The sequence below is a fragment of the Octodon degus genome, unplaced genomic scaffold (assembly GCF_000260255.1).
Source record: "Octodon degus isolate 3935 unplaced genomic scaffold, OctDeg1.0 scaffold00008, whole genome shotgun sequence".
NCBI lineage: Eukaryota > Metazoa > Chordata > Mammalia > Rodentia > Octodontidae > Octodon > Octodon degus.
In genome coordinates, this window is record NW_004524584.1 from 15,212,843 (window position 1) to 15,229,232 (window position 16,390).

General features: G+C 51.8%; 1 protein-coding gene across 1 annotated transcript; it reads right to left on the bottom strand.

Moving 5' to 3' along the window:
* Positions 1–1,553: 1,553 nt before the first annotated feature.
* On the bottom strand, positions 1,554–15,548 carry Mst1r (macrophage stimulating 1 receptor). Its single transcript, XM_023706085.1, has 19 exons — positions 14,175–15,548; positions 10,898–11,086; positions 10,690–10,818; positions 10,223–10,393; positions 9,752–9,912; positions 9,242–9,407; positions 8,997–9,133; positions 8,382–8,543; positions 8,194–8,287; positions 7,850–8,059; positions 7,617–7,763; positions 7,373–7,538; positions 6,850–7,053; positions 5,978–6,058; positions 5,632–5,813; positions 5,426–5,535; positions 5,038–5,203; positions 4,509–4,645; positions 1,554–2,081 (listed from the first exon to the last, which is right to left on the bottom strand). The coding sequence occupies exons 1-19, from the start codon at positions 15,474–15,476 to the stop codon at positions 1,826–1,828; spliced, it is 4,170 nt and encodes a 1,389-aa protein (XP_023561853.1). The 5' UTR covers positions 15,477–15,548; the 3' UTR covers positions 1,554–1,825.
* Between the last annotated feature and the right edge of the window lie 842 nt (positions 15,549–16,390).

Consider the following 16,390-nt stretch of genomic DNA (forward strand, 5'->3'; position numbering starts at 1 on the left):
TATGCCCCTGCTGTGAGAGGCATCAGAGATGTAGCCATAAATAGGTTGCCTGTCTCTGTCCATCTTTAGCTCACAAGCACCTCATCTTTGGGCCCCTGAAATTCAGCTGAAGAGTACCCTTTAAAGCCTTATCCACTTGTCCTCAGGGCCCTTGGGATCCCTAGGACTAAGCTCCTCTCTGGCCTGAAATGACAGTTTGAGCTGTGGTATGGGTGGAAGACAGGAACACCTGGGCATCCATGGTCCCAAGGAGACCCCCACTCTGCTTAGCAGGGAACTCTTGCTCCAAACCAGAGTTCTATGTATGACAGGGTACAGTGCTAAAGGCTGAGAGGGGAGAGAGCCTGCCCTGCTTAGGGTGAACTAGGGGTCTCCAAACTAAAAGGATAGAGGCCATAGGGGTCCTTAGCAAGGAAAAGTTAACACTGTGATCTACATCCTGGGCCCTGGCACCCCAGCTCCCACAACAGCAGGGCCTAGCTGCCTCCCTCAGCAGGCAGGTTGTGGGGCACCTTAGGGCAGAGGCTACTTCTCCTCCAGAGAAACATGCCCTTGTAGTGGCAGTGGGTTTGGCAAGTATAGATACTGTGGGCAGTTGGTGCTTCTAAGCTGGTTCCTCCACAGTGGAGCTGAGGCCTTATTGCCAGCTCTGCTCTCTCCAGGTTGCAAGGGTAATGCTGCCAGGGTTGGGAGGTAGGCAAATGCTGATGCCCTGACTGTGTGTGAGGAGATGAGCAAGTGCTCATGTCCTGACTCCGTGTGCACATGTGCTGGGTGATGCTGCAGATGGAGAAGCGAGCCCTGCAGAAGAAGTGCTAGGTGAGGACAGACAGCTTGAGCCCCAGGAGAAACCGTCCTGGCTGCTGTTGATCCAATAGTCTTCAGGGCCCTATAATCTGACTTGGGCTTTGCCTACCATCTCTATCCTCTGTAACTATCTGTGTGGCCCAGAGTCTTTATAGCAGCAGGGGTTTTGCACATTCTGTTCACCCTACCAAAAACTCTCCCCAAACTCTGCTTCTGGCAGATCTCTCCCCACCTGATAGGGCCTCAGCAAAAGTGTCACCTCCTGTCTGGGCATGGTGGCACATACATGTAGTCCCAGCACTTGGGAGGCTGAGTCAGAGGATTGCTACGAGTTTGAGGCCAGCTTGAACAACATAGTTCAAGGTCAGCCTGAGCTATATGGCAAGATTTTGTCTCAAAAAAAAAAAAAAAATCACTTCCTTGGAGGCTTCCCTCTCTAGTCATCTCTGGATCTAAAGCAGTCCTCCATTCCATCTATCTTTCTCTCCCAGCGTTTCTATAGTTTGTACATGAATATTCCTTTTGGGGCCGGCAAGATAGCTCAGCAGACTAAGCACCTACTTTGGCAAGTGCTGGTCCCGCCCCCTAGGGGCTTGCTGAGCCAGAAACCTAGTCTGGGTGTGGTGACACATGCCTGTGATCCCAGTGCTGGGGAGGCTGAAAACGAAGATCACTGTGAGTCTGAGCTGTGTAGTGAGACCCTGTACCAAATACATATACGTACATGAAAAAAAATCCGTTTTTATTGTAAGTGTCTCTGTGTCACTGCTGAGTCCTCAGTTCCCAGCAGGCATGGTACAGAAAGTGCTCCACAAATATGTGCTGTAGAAGAGTTGGTCTCACAGGCTCATTTTGTGTAATGAGAGACCAATGCGCCCTTTGGTCCTCCCTGAAGGTTCAAGGGCAGGCCCAAGGTAGAACTTCCATATCCTCTAGCTTGGTACACCCACAGACCACCAGGGGTTAGCTCAAGGCCACTAAGCCAATTCAGCCCCCATAGACCTTCCCAGAACCTAGGTCAAGTGAGCAGAGGTGGCTCTGAGAGGGGTCGGGGCCGAGACATGCTCCTATGCACAGGTGAGGACCGTGGATCTTCCAGGAGTACATTTGCCTCATCCAAGGTTCTGGGGCCCAGGTTCACGTAGGCTACAGAGAGCTGCACATAGTGGTCCCCAAGCAGTGAGGCCACAACCTGCTCCACTTCCACCACTAGTGCTCTGAAGGTAGGTCGTGCTGCTGGGTCTGCCTCCCAGCATCTCTCCATCACTTGGTACCTGCAGGAGGAGGAGGTGGTCAAGGGCACAGTGCACCCTGACCCAGGGCTCCTGGGCGCCTAGCTGCTGTTAGTCCCCAGTCAGGCCAAACAGAACACATTTCAGGGCCTACTACCCGGCAGTGCCCAATCAGGGACAGCTCTTCTAACTGCTCTGATCACTGATGCAATCCTGCCTTCTCACCCTAACAGAGGTCCACCCTGCCTCAGAGGCTAAAAGCAGTGCATGCCTGTAATCCCAGTGCTCTAGGAGGCTGGGACTGGAGAACCACAAATCTGAGCCCAACCCTGGACAATTTAGTGGCTTATCAAGACCCTGTATCAAAATAAAAAATAGAAAGGGGCTAGAGATTAAGCTCAGTGCATAGGTCTTGGTGGAATCACCAGTAATGCAAAAAGAAAAAAGAAGAGAATTCAGCCCTGGTACTCTATGGCACAGGACTGATCTTGGGTGAGTTCTTTAACCTTTCTGTACCTCTGACTTCTCTGATCACAGAGAAGTAGAAGAGCAGGGTGAGGATAGCTATAAAGTGGTTAGCACAGGGCCCAGCTCACAGGCTGTGTTGATTAGTTCACGTGTATTGTAGTAAAGAACTAAAACCGGGGCTGGGGGCTCATTATTTAAAGTGCCTGCTTGGGCAAACCCTGTCAGGTGTAGGAAACCATGGTTTGATCCCCAGCTCCACATGCTGCACCAAGCCCACCCTTAAGACAGCCTGAGCCAGCCAAAAAAAAAAAAAAAAAATCCTAAAACTAGGGCCTGCGAGATAGCTCAGTGGAAAAAAGTGCCTGCATAGGCAAGCTGAGGCAAGCACAGGGATTGTGGTTTGATCCCCAGCACCACATGCCACACCAGCACCCCACCCCCCACCCCCATGCACTGAGTCAGCCAGAGTCCCGGTGTGGTGGTGCATGCCTATAATCCCAGTGCTGGGGAGGCTGAAAGCAGGAGGAGTCACCACAAGTCTGAGCTGCATAGTGAGACCCTGCAACAACCAAATACATTACAAAAAAAAGTAAAACAGGGATTTAAAGACCTAAAGGAGTAGCATTTTGGGTGGCACTAGTGGTACCATGGTTCTGAAGCAGAAGAACACTTCTCTTGGTACTGCCCCTCCTCTGCAGAGAACAGCCTCCTACAAGCTCACCCCACCACCACTACCAGCAGGGACAGCCTATGACCAGTGACTGATGATGAATGCCTGCTATAGAGATCTGGCCCCTAGATCTCAATTAAAAAAAAAAAAAACTTTTTATTTCATTAGTATAGAGTCTTGCTACACAGCTTGGACTCATAGTGATCCTCCTGTCTCAGCCTCTCTAGCGCTAGGACTACAGGCATGCACCACCATGCCCCATTTCGGTGGCCAGCACAGCATGTGGTACAAGGGATAGAACCCAGGTCCTCAGGGCCAGGGAGATGGCTTAGTAGAGTAAGTGCTTCCCTGGCAAGCGCAAGGATCTGAGTTCAATCCCCGGTTCTGCCAAAAAAAAAAAAAAAAAAAGAACCCAGGTCCTCAAGATTGCCAGGCAGGTGCTTAGATGGCCAAGCTTTCTCCCCAGACCCTTAGGTCTCAATTTCAAAAGATTCTGAAGAGCCAGCCCAGCTCATGCAGGCCTGGGGGATGGGCTGCATCCTTTCCTGCATCTGCATTCCAGTCACCCTCTCCCTTTACCTAGCCTTGTTTCCCCTGCCCCAAGTTTCTAATGAAGCCTACATAGAAATCTCCATGAGTCTGCCCTGGAACCCACCGTGGATGCAGGCAGCAGTGAAATCAATTTCCCTTTTAATCAGATATTTTATTGAAGTGGATCATAAAAGTCAAATCCAAGACAGCTAGGGCTGGGGAAGTGTTACTCACTTTTTGGACTATGGCTTGGGACAAGAGTCACCGACCACTTTTATCTGTGACCTGATTCTTCCTGCTTTAACCCCGTAGACTTGAATACAGCTGAGACATCCATGCTGCTTAGGAAGGCAGACCCACCCCACAGGCACTGATGACAGCATGGCTGCTGCTGTCACTCTGGGAACAGGGAATCTGAAGCTCCCTCCTGTGAGAAAACCCGGATCTAATGATGTGAAGGGGCCATTGTGGAAGCTAATGGAATCTTTCCTTGAGGCTAAGTGGAGAGATGGAAAGCAGCCCCCTTCACAAGAAAAGGGGGGAGCCAGGGATGCAAGCCACTGGCCTCAACCCAGACTATGAGTTGGAATCCTGTTGTCATGGCAACTGCAAGGCCCTCTCAGCATCTTGCCCTGAATTGGGGGGGCGGGGAGAAGTCCACAGATGAGAAAACTGAGGCCCAGAGGGGCCTTCTTTCCTAGTCAATCAAAGGGTCAAGCAGAAAACAAGATGAGAACTCTACCTCAAGGTCCCTCCTTGTTTCAGGGGTCCATCTTTTCCTACTACATTCATGTACTTACAGAGAATCAGGACAATATTCAGGCTGAGGTAGGCGCCGACCTTGGGCCAGGAAGCAGATGAGGTCAAAAGGGTCAATGTGGGGGTAAGGTGGGGCACCCCTTGTTAGCAGTTCCCACAGCAACACACCAAACGACCACTGTAAAAAGGGAGAAGTGAAAGGACTCACCTCTTACCTCAAATTTGGGGTAGGTGGGTCCCCCAGGTCCTCTACCTCCCAGAGTCCTTCAACTGGGAATGTAGGACCCCACCCTCTAGTCTGAGCCCATGTCTGAATCTTGCACAACATGCATCTCCCCCCAGAATTGGGGTTGGGCAAGTTCTGAATGGCCTGGGACAAGCCAATGCATTCTTACCTTGCTGGGGGAAGGGGTCAGATTCCATTTCACATCTCCCCAAGACATGGACAAATGAGCTGTGGAGGTTGCCTAACTAGGGATTCTCTGGATTCTGATTATAAGAAGCTGAGTGGGTAATGTTAACTCTCCAGGACATTGAAGTCATCTAAACCAAGGGCAGGTGGGGCCTTACCACATCGGACTTGGTGGTGAATCTGTAGGTCTGTAGGCTCTCCAGTGCCATCCATTTGACAGGTAGGCAAGCATGGTGTTGCTGACGAACACTGTAGTACTCCTTGTCCAAGATGTCACGGGCCAGACCAAAGTCCGCCACCTTGACTGTGAATGACTCATCTAGCCTGCAAGGAATCACATTAAAATTCACTCCCACCAGGCTGTACATCCATCTCTTCCAGACCTTTACAGAATTTCAGAGCTTAGTTTGTACTGGACAGACTAAAAAACTGAGGCCCAGAAAGAAAGGAAAATAAGCTCAGGGCTAGAGTGGCCTCTTCCCTGAGGTGGCTTGGGCACCTATGTGCTCTCCTGCCCTGCCCCTTGGCCTTGCCCAAGTCACTCACATGCAGTTCCTAGCAGCCAGGTCCCTGTGCACGAACTTGCGTTCTGCCAGGTACTCCATACCACGAGCTACCTGCAGGCCGAAGCTGATGAGATCTTTCACAGTGGGGTTCTGGGAACACAGTGTATACATGAGCAAGGGTAGAACAGCCCATCTCCAGCTGCTGCTTACCCCTTCCCATGCTCCATGGACTGGCTGGGCACCGACCCGCTGAGGTGAGCGGATGAAATGAAGCAGGTCTCCATGGCGCATATAGGGCAGCAGCACACTAGGCAGTCCCTCAGGGGGCAGCATGATCCCGATGAGAGCCAGAACATTTGGATGGTGCAAGCCACGCATGAGCAGCCCCTCTCGAAGGAAGGCCTCCACTTCCTGCACCTCTGTGATACCTGGGAAATGGCTTAGGTCAGGCTCAGGGAGAGGAGCACTTTTCCAAGTCAGATGGGGAAAATAAGCCTTTCTGCTTGGCTTAGGGTCATTTAGTAAGTTGACAACACAGTAAAAACAGGGAGCCTTCCAGCCTGGGGCTCTTCCCAGCCTCTACCCCACTCACGACTGAGTGACTTGATGGCACAGTGGATGTGATTCTGGGCCTCGTCTGTATATTCCCCATGGTAGACAACTCCGAAGTGGCCTGTCAAGAAAAGATGGTCAGAGAGAGCTTGGTGCCCAGGTTCATAGCACACCTCCTCATTAGCATCCAGGCTTCAGATGACCAAACAGGCCTATCTGATGTTAAAAACAAATAGCAGGGCTGGTGAGATGGCTCAATGGTCTAAAGCACTTACTTAGAACAAGCTTAGCAAGGCACAGGGACCACGGTTTGATCCCCCAGCACCACATGCCAGCCAGCCCCGCCCCCTGGTGGGCTGAGCTGGCCACACACATACACACACACATAAATAAATTTTTTTAAAAAAAGTCTTTATAAAAAAAAATATTAAAAACAAATAGCAAAAATAAATAAATAAATAAATAAATAAATAAAATAAAAATAAAAACAAATAGCCAGGTGTGGTAACACAAGCCTGTAATCCTAGAACTCTGGAAGGCTGAGGCAGGAGGATCACAAGTTCCAGCCCAGTTTACACAACTCAGTGAGACCCTGTCTTAAAAAAGGACTGGGGAAGTAGCTCAATGTGAAGTCCCTGGGTTTAATGCCTAGGGCTAAAGAAAAAAAGGGTATGGAGAAAGGCAACATCTTCAATATGGTAGAGATTGCAGCCCTCCAGTGTCCATTACACCAGAACACATGGAAGATAAAATTGTCCTAACCCCCATTCCACAGATGGGCAAAGGAAGTTCTGTGGTATAGTTAAGGTTACACAGGTTGGTGAGAAAACCACAGCCGAGTTTTGCCCAACTGTTCCTTGAGCTCATGTTATCTTAGAACACTCTCTGCTCTCTCCCCACCTGGCCCCATACCTTTGCCAATGACTCGGTCACTGTGAATGATCACTTGTTCGTGAGGAATCAGTATGTCTTTGACCTCAGCCAGGAGTACAGAGTTCAGGTCCCTGAGCCGGATGGATTCTGTCCGCAGCAGAGGGACAGAGGATGCTTCCTTGCCGCCTGAGGATTCTCCAAGGACTCCAGTGGGAGAATGTGGACCATCAAGGGCAGAGAGTACTGTAGGGGAGAAGGCATGAGAGCTTGTGGAGAAGGTGTGGTCCTAGCTCCTAGCACCTCTGTCATCTCACCAGTCATTTCCATAGAGCCTAAGTGGAGTACAGGCAGAAGCATAGCTCTAGCAGTCTGGCTCAGGGATGCTAGGTCATCTGGGTTGGGAGAAAGGACTGTGGAAAGACAGCTCCAAGTCCCTGGGAGCCAACCCCCACCAGGGAGCTGTGAGAGACCCCCAAGGCCTGGGCAGAAGGAAGAAGTTGGAGCTTGGAGATGCTACTCTTTAGAGGTAAGAAGCTGAGTCAGGTTGCAAGTGGGGGCTCACCTAGTTGCTTCCTCCGCCACTGGTAGTTAAAGACTAGTGCAACAGCCAGTAAAACCACCAGCAGGAGCAAGCCCAGCAGGACACCAAGAAGTATGTTCTGTGGGAAGCCCTCTGGGGCTGCCCGGACCACTCTGCCCAGGTTGTGACAATCACCATCCACACAGACCTGGAAGCAGATGGCAGCTGAAGCCTAGACTACAGGCCTTCAGCTATGTTTCCCATGAAGGCCAGCTGGGCTGCCTACCTCCAATGGGACACCATCCTTGCTGAATTGTACTGAGAGAGGCAGTGGACAGACCACCACATCCCCCCGGAGCTCATGCTGGCAGCTCTCACCACCCACAGTCACATTTACACCAACGCAGTCAGCCACAGCATCCAGCCCAATATACTGCAGAGACAGTCATGAGGACCAGTCAGTGGCCTGGCCCCCACTTCATCATCCCTCACTGTCCCTGCCTCATCCCTCATACCTACCTGGAACTTAACAGCATGTTCTTCAGGCTTCAGTGGGGCTAGTTCCGCAATGAGTGGACGAGGTGGGGGTAGGAAGCGAAATCTGGGCAGTGTGAAGCCCGCAGCTCCATCTCCCTGGACACTCAGATTCCCTATCACCCACCCCCGGGGGTCTCGGACCACATATTCAGGCAGACGGCATCGATGCTGCTCTGGAAGCGGCCCCTCACACTGATGAGACCACAGGAGAATGGTTAGATAGGCACTCCACTTGTGGCTGCCCCAGATTCTTCATGCCAGTGTAGGTGAGGTTGGAGCTTGAGGACTGGTCCAGCCTTCCTCCCTCTTGGCTGGCACCCACTTACCCTGTTCTCTACTGCCTTTTGCCCATCATGGAATGATAACAATAGGTGCCATGCTGAAGTCAGATGCTGGCCATGGATGGTGACATGGGAGCCACTATGGAGGAGAGCAGAATGGTTTGGTTTAGGTGTTCTCTTAGGCTGACTCTTTCATTCCTCAGAGGCTGATGTATACAAGAGGTGACACTTACGTGTAGCCACAGTTGGGGGTAATACCCAACACAATGGGATCTTCCTTGTAGTGGAAGGTCCAGGACCCAGGTACCTCAGCACCTCCCATCTTCAGGCCAAGTGGGACACTGCCTATGGCAGCACCAGGGGGTGTGGCACATACTATCTGCCTCTCCCTGACCCTACAGGAATGAGAGATTTGGTTCACCCCCATCACACACACACACACACACACACACACGGTGCGCACCCCCAACACACACACACACACACACACACACACACACACACACTGGCCAGTCTTACCTCCTCCATAGGCCTGCTAATTCCTTCCAGTTCCTCTGTTGGATGTTTCCCCCACCAACCTAAACTCCATGGGTCCCAGTAAGTAAGTCCTTCATGAGAGAAGGGAGGGAACAGGTTCCTCACATTCTTGGTTTGAGCCAGTAGACTCTTTGACCTGGTCTCCTGCCTTTGGACCAGCGGGGAAGAAGATCCTTCCTGAAACTGCTCCTTCACACTGACCATGTAACTGAGCCCTCTTCTCTCTACCCTTATAGGATCCAGGACCTACTTAGTAAGGTTCCCCTAAATGGGGCCATGTGGCTTCCAATCTCCTTGCTGCTGATACTCACTGTTTCAACTGGCATTCAGTTCCATTGATCAGCACAGCCCGGCTGGTGCCTATAGTCAGGTACTGGCCTTCAAGGGTGACCCGGGTGCCCCCTGCCCGTGGGCCGAAGAGAGGTTGTACTGCTGTCAGCACTGGCTTCTAAGAGGGCATCAAGGTATCTTAGCTATAGAAGGCCCTCAACCCCAAGCCCTTCCCTTTTTGTACCATCTATTGGCCAAGAACACACACAAGACAAGGAGGCCTCACCAGGAAAGAGAAACCTCCCAGCATGGAGGTGCCATCTACACGGAAGTGTGTGCCTGGCAGCATGTTAGTCACAGTGAGGCTGATGTTGGTAGTCCCTGCTTCCTGGGAGTGCAAAGGATCCAGCTCACACTCCAGCTTCTCTACAAAGTCCTTCCGGGGTGTTGGGCTGTGACACCAACAGAAAGCTTGAGATTAACCAGGAATCACAAAGCCTGACTGCATGCTGGCCACAAGTCACAGGGCACCTCTAAGACTCATGCCTTCCTCTAGGACCGGTATGATCGGGCCACATGCAAGAACTAATCTTTAAGTCATGACTAAACAGATGGGTAGGGCATGTGCAGGATTAAAAAGAGACAAGGAAGCTTCCCCAGGAATGGGGCAGTCAGAGCTACTACAGCTTGCTCCAGTCTCCCTACCCTTGATAAGCAAAAGACAGGGCCTGCACATGGAAGGGGCTGCTTGGTTGCCCCCACAAACAATAGAAGGAAGGAAGAGACCAACTGGTACCTGAGGTCTGAAGTGTCCCAAGGCAGCAACCGGCAAGGACTTTGGCCCACGGTGACCTGATGGGTTTCCTCTGATACCAGAGAACGAGGGTGCAAGTAGAAGTTGGAGCCACACAGGGTCAGCCTTGTGTTGCCCCTTAGGGGCCCACTGTGGGGGTAAAACTGAAGCCAAGGAAAGAGAGGCTAAGTTCTTGTGTTGGGTGGGGCTCTCTTAGCCCCCTCTGCTCCCTCAGAGTACCCTGCCATACCCTCTAACTGCCCTGTATCCAGCCATTTTGGGTTACTTGCTTGTCTTCATTCAAACATTTTCCACCTCCAAAGTCTTGCATGTGTTCCCCTCCACCAAGAATGTCTTTCTTGTAGATAAGGAGGGCATTCTAGGCTTGAGCCACATCATGGTCAAGACTTGCCAATCCCCACTGTAGGCTCTGCTTATCCCACCCTTACCTGTGCCTTGCCAGGAAAGCTGTACCTCAGTAAGTGTAGGTGGACAGTGATCCTGTTGCCAGGAGCCAGGACACTCTTCCTGTCTGCCACACATGTCTCCACACCAGCCACAGCCCATGAAGCGCTGTGTTCGCAGGCAGCCCCTACAGGTGAGGAAGTGGCGGCAGCCAGGGCCCCGGATAGGTACCTGGAAGACCTTGGGTGACAGATAGGTGAATTAGGTATGACTGAGGAAGGGACCCTTTTGGGCCTATTGTAAACTGTGGCGGTGGGAACTCTGTGTCAAAATCTCCCTAGATGGGGCTGGAGAGATAGCTCAGTAGAATAAGTGCTTGCCTGGCAAGCACAAGGGCCTGAGTTCAATCCTCATGTCCGAAAGAAAAGAATGAAAGAAAGAAAAAAAGAAAGAAAGACAGACAGACAGACAGACAGACAGACAGAAAGAAAGAAAAAAATCTCCCTGACTCCAGGATGTGACCTTGACTACCTCACCTGGTTCCCAGACGTGAAGAGTAAGTGGTCCCCAAGGCGACTGACATCTCGCTGAATAGGCTGTCCACTGTTGCCCAGTGAGAAGTTGGACACATACAGGAAGTAGTTGAGTGACCTGACTAGCTCCACCTGGGATAGGTCAGCTGTAAGCAAAATAGACATGGGGACAGGAAAACAGGGCTAGGGAGTTGTGAGGTAAGAGACCTACCTGCAGGATACGTCCATCGGCTGTGCCCATGTGGGCCACTGTGGCATTGCCAAGGCGTGTTACATACAGTGCAGTGATCTGCACTCGACCTAAAAGCCCGTTGAATAAGTCCACACGCGGCAAGCTACTGCTGACCAGCAGAGGGAAGTAGCGGCAGCTGATGTTGGGGCTAGGAGCCTCTGGGTCTGGCTAAGGAGAATCAGGGAAGAGAAAAAGGGTTCAACTTCTCTCAGTGATCACAACTGCCCTGAACTCCCACTCCTCACCTGGCCCGACTAGAGAAGGCTTTTGGCTTGCCAGTTACCTGCGGCTACATCCCATGGGGCTTTTAGAGGTAGCAAAGGCTTGGAAGGAAGGAGGCCCAGGCTGGAAGGCCAGCTTGTCCATTTTTTGCCTTATTCTGCCATATTCACTGCAGTAAGAGTTACTGAGTTTTACAGACCCAATCTCACAACAAACCTGTAGAGCGCAAACAGGCTCTGAGGTCCCATCTCAAAAGCCAAATTGGAAATCTGCACTTTTAACTAGAGTCCTCTCCTGCCCCCTGCTGGCTCATCTCTGCCTCTGCAAGTGCTCCTCAAATCCTGTCCCCTCTGGGCTTCAGTTTCCTCAACTGTGTAATAGGGTGAACTTGGAGTTAATTGGCCAGCGCTCTGGTAACCTGAGCAGTCTCCCTGAGACGCCAAAGATCCTTCTGCACCTCTAGCTGCTACTTATACCTCCCTCATGTACAGAAGAAATACAGCAAGGCCCTAAGGAGGGGGTGCTAGGCTAAGTTGCAGAAGCTAGGAGATGCTAACTTCTTCCCTGCTCTTAGCTTGGGGTTATTTGGGGACTGTACTTCTGGAGCATGAGTCTGGAAGCTTCTCAAAAAGGGACACAGTGTGTGAATTGAAGGTTTTGGGATTGGGATTGGAGCACAGGCAGGCTTAGTAGCCAACTGTAGATGCTGAAGACTCCCCGGCCTGCACCAAGAGCACTCCTCAAGATCACACAGATTTGGCCAGGTGTGGTGGCACATGCCTGTCATCCCAGCACTCCAGAGGCAGAGGCAGGAAGACTACTGTGAGTTCAAGACCAGCCTGAGCTACAAAGTGAGCTCAAGGCCATCCTGAACTGCATTAGCAAGACCATGTCTCAAAAAGACAAAACAGGGACCAGGGAGATGGCTCAGTAGAATAAGTGCTTGCCTGGCAAGCGCAAGGGCCTCAGTTCAATCCCTGGTTCCACCAAAAAAAAAAAAAAAAAAACACCCACACAGATTTAACCCACTCCAGTGACTTCAGTGCAGAGCAGGGGGTGTAGAGGAACAGAAGGTACAGCTGGGTGCAGAATTGCCCCACATCCTGGGTCTGTAGCTTGTGTGGGTGGAGACTAGGACTTTGTCTTCACTTGAGAAGAAAAGAGGCCTGGCCCTAGTCTAGAGGTTGCCAGGTGTTTTCAGCATGACTCAGGGACAGGTGGGGCTCTGGAGGTGAAAAGAGGCCCTGATCCAGCCAGGGTTACAGCCCTGTGTGCTTGCTTCTAGGATCCACGATCTTAGCTTTGGGTTTTAAGGTTTATTAGGGGTCCCTGATTCCTAAGTACACATAAGCACACAGTGTCTTGTAGAGGACCTGGCCCCCTCCTGAAGCCATGTAGGCCAGCACTACCTGAGCGCAGTCACTATGGGCACAAAGCAAGTGCTGTCCCAGCAGCTACATGCCCAGAGTTGTTGCACAGTTTCCCATACCACCTGGTGGCCTAGCCAGTCTGTGGGGAGGGCCTAAGATTAATCTTCCTTGTGCCTGGCACTGCCCAGCCATGTTGTGTATCTTCTGACTTACTAACTAACCAAGTTGGAAAGAATTTCTGACTTCCCAGAGAGAGGATGATGAGGCCAGGCAGGGCAGTCCAGTGCTGGAAAAGAAGTCCCCACCCTTTGGGCCTCTCAATCTAGTTGTAGTCAGCTGAGGATAGGAAGCTGCAGATCCTACCCCACACTGGGTATAAATTCTCCCGTCTCTTGGGTCTCCAGTGGAGCAGGAAAACAGTGAGTTGAGAAGGTCACAAGAGAGCCAGCAGCCTGAGTGGCCAGAAACTCAGAGCAGTCACTGCAGGGTCAGCTTGATGAAAGACCACTCATCTAGTGCTCCATTCAATCCCTGTCTTTGGCCTAACTTCTTATAATCTCATGTGGGACTATTTAAGCAGCTTCCAGAATTGAATTTGAGTTTTGTTCTTAGGGTAGCTCTTTTTTTTTTTTTTTTTTTTAAACAGGGTCTCACTATGCTGTTCGGACTGGCCTTGAACTCACTGTTGCCCAGGCGGGCCTTGAACTCAGCGATCCTTGTGCCTCAGCCTTGTGAGTGCTGGGATTACAGGCGTGCGCCACCACATCCAGCTATTTCTATCTTTATTCCGACAGCTTCAGTTACACTGTCATGGCATAAAAATCTCAGTTGAACCAATTCCAACCAGCCCCTCCTAGTGTAACTGGCACTAAAAACTAAAACTTGTTTTTCTTTAGGCCTGAGCACATGAGCCTAAGTGTCTGGTAAAACTAGGCCTTTACTCATCTGCAGATGTTTACAGTTGATTGCGCAGGCTGAGGTGAGGACAAGCCAGCGCTATGCTGCCTTCCCATTGTGTCCTGAGTCCTCCAAATGACTGACTGAGAATGAGATAGTGAAGCATGGGCCATACAGGTTCCTTACCAAGCCCTCAGACTTCCAAGGCCTGAGAGACTCCCTAAAACCTGGTGATGTGGAGGGGTTCTTGCCCAATCTCTTTGGAAAGCAGAGCAAAACAAGTGCTCCCATTGGGCTCTGTGTATGTGTGTACATAATAAGTACCTGCCTGTGTTCAGTACTTGTGTTTGCATATGCATTTTTGCATGTGTCCTGAGGGCATGCGTGATGGACAGATGGGAGGGGATATCTATCATTCTATCCAGAATTTGATAGCTGTGCTGGCAGAGAGATAATTATGATACAATCCCATCCTCACATAATTCAGGAAACTACCTAAAAAAAAAAACCCAGAGCCATGATGGCTGAGAGGATGAAAGAACAAAAGGAGATGGGGGGGGGGGGAATCTTGGCTGGAAGATGAACCTTCATGTGGCTTTTGCTTGGTCCTTCTTTCTTTCCACTGGCCCCAGGACTGAGGAACTGGGTAGAAGAGAATGCTTTTCTGTCTGTGTGTTCCCTCCCAGGCCCTCAGTGTGATGGAAGAGAACCAGCCTGTGTTCAGCCATGGCCAGATGAGCCATCTGGGACCCCTTCTTTCTGCTCACCGGGTTAGGGCAAAAACTGGGTATCTGGAAGAATTCGAGGCCTCGTGGAAGACGAGGGGTAACAGGGGGCTCACAACAGTGTTCCACACCAGCATCAATTACAAGGTTTAGCAGGTCAATGGGGAAGGCACAGACTACAGAGGTGGGGCCCATTCCAGGGCTCCCACTCCTGCTGGTCACAAAGACTCCAAATAGCACTTCGCGGCCCTCAGTGATGCTTAGTTCAGAGGCAAGCTGGGCACCCACTTGAGCAGAGTGGGCTGCCTGAAGCACTGGGTAGGACTGCCTACCCTCTGGGGCTCTGCGGCGGCGTTTAGGTGCAAAATAGCAGTCAAGGATCAGCTCCCGGTAGTCATCTAACTCCGGCTCCAGGGCGTTGAGCCTTGCTAGGTGTGTTTGTAGGGCATGAGTGTCTGTCACACTGGCAGGCTGCACGGTCAGGAAGTAGACAAAGGCTCCTGATTGAAAGCTGTGCACATATTCAATATGGTAGGAGTCCAGGTATTTGGGCAACACGGACAGCGCTGAAAAGCCTCTTTCAAATCCTGAAGCATCAGCCTTGAGGCGCCGAATGGACACCGAGTGGGGGCTAAATCTAGCAGCCACTGTTGTGTTCAAGGAGGATGCCACGTAGAAGTAAGAAGCCTGGCCCTGCTCAACCACAGTCACTCGGGTACCCAGGGGACTGGCCACACAGTCAGGACAGTCCTCAGGCAAGTTTCGGTGGGCAGAGAAGAGGCATGCTGGTGCCGCCAGGTGCAAGGCTGTTTCATGGGGCTCCAGCTCATGCAGGAAGCAGCGGCCTTGCAGGCTGGAGCCACAGCTGACCAACGCAGGGAGCCCAGGCTCCAGCACTAGCACCAGTGTGTCTGTGTCACCTGGCGGGCCATGAGGGCCTGGTCCACAGGCCGCACAGGTCTGGCAGCTCGGGTCTCCAGCAGGGCCAGTGGCCAGGCTCTCGATAAACTGCAGGGCAGGCCCAAGCACATGCAGACGATTGCGTGTGGCCACAAATACAGCACTGCCATCCTGGCCACCTTCATAGGTCACTACAGCTTGCACAGGGCCGCCCGCAGAGAAAAAAGGCACCACATACCTCACATCAAAGTTGCGGGTGGCGGCGTAGGGTGTGCGCGGGCACTGCCAGTCCGGGTCTGCAGATGATATTGCAGACGGTTGCAAAAGCAGCAAAAACAACGGCGACCAGAAGGAGCTCCATCGAGGCCAGCCAGAGCCCCTCAGGGATCCCGCGGGTGCCGGCCTGGCTGGCAACAGTGTGAAGTGACGGTTCCCAATGCCCATGGGCAGCCGAGCTTTGCCCACGTTCCGAGGAAGCCCAGCCTCCTCAGGGTGCAAGCCAGAGCTGGAGCCGGAGCGGAGAGACCGTTCACCTACCGCCCCGTGGAGCTCCAGCACAGTGGACCTGCCGGGCGGAGGCCGGCAGGGCGGAGCTGTGGGCGGAGCCTTACTGAATGAGGCTCGCCACACTCAAGGCCTGAGGTCCTCTGAATCTGCCTGGTCCTGGAAGTCTGTATCTTATAAGTTTAAGGCGTGGGCGCCTGTATCTTAGTGGCCTGCAGGTATGTGTATGTGGAGTGGCCTGGAAAGAAATGAGGAGGCCTGAGCCTTTCCGTCCCCCCACAACCAACCGGCTCAGGCACTATATAGCTCTTGTTCCGGTGAAGCAACTTTACACTGTGACTCACCAATTCCCACATCTGGGAACGAAGATCAAGAACCTGCGGAAAGAGTCTGGTTGGGAGACTGGGCATGGTGGCGCGCGCCTGTAATCCCAGCTCTTGGAAAGCTGTAAACAGACGGATTACTACAAGTCTGATCTAGTAGTGAGACCCTGAACACCCTGTAGACCCTTCCCTAAAAATACAAAAATAAATAAAACAGGCTGGTTGGGTGATGCATGTCTGAAATCCCACCACTTGGGAGGCTGAGGCAGGAAGATTGCCTCGAGTTTGAGGCCAGCCTGAGCTACATAGTCAATCAAGGCCAGCCTGAAGAACATAGGGAGACCCTGTCTCAGAAAATTTAAAAAAAAAAGCATGGAAGGCTAGAGGAAGATGTGAGGGGCTCTAGCAAGGGATGACATGGGGTTTTACCCTCTGTGGGGAGGGACCATCTTTCCATATCTGCTCTGAGCAGTCAGTATCAGAGGAAAGTGTGTTGTGCTCTGCCTTCCAGGGGCACAATGGACCTGGCCC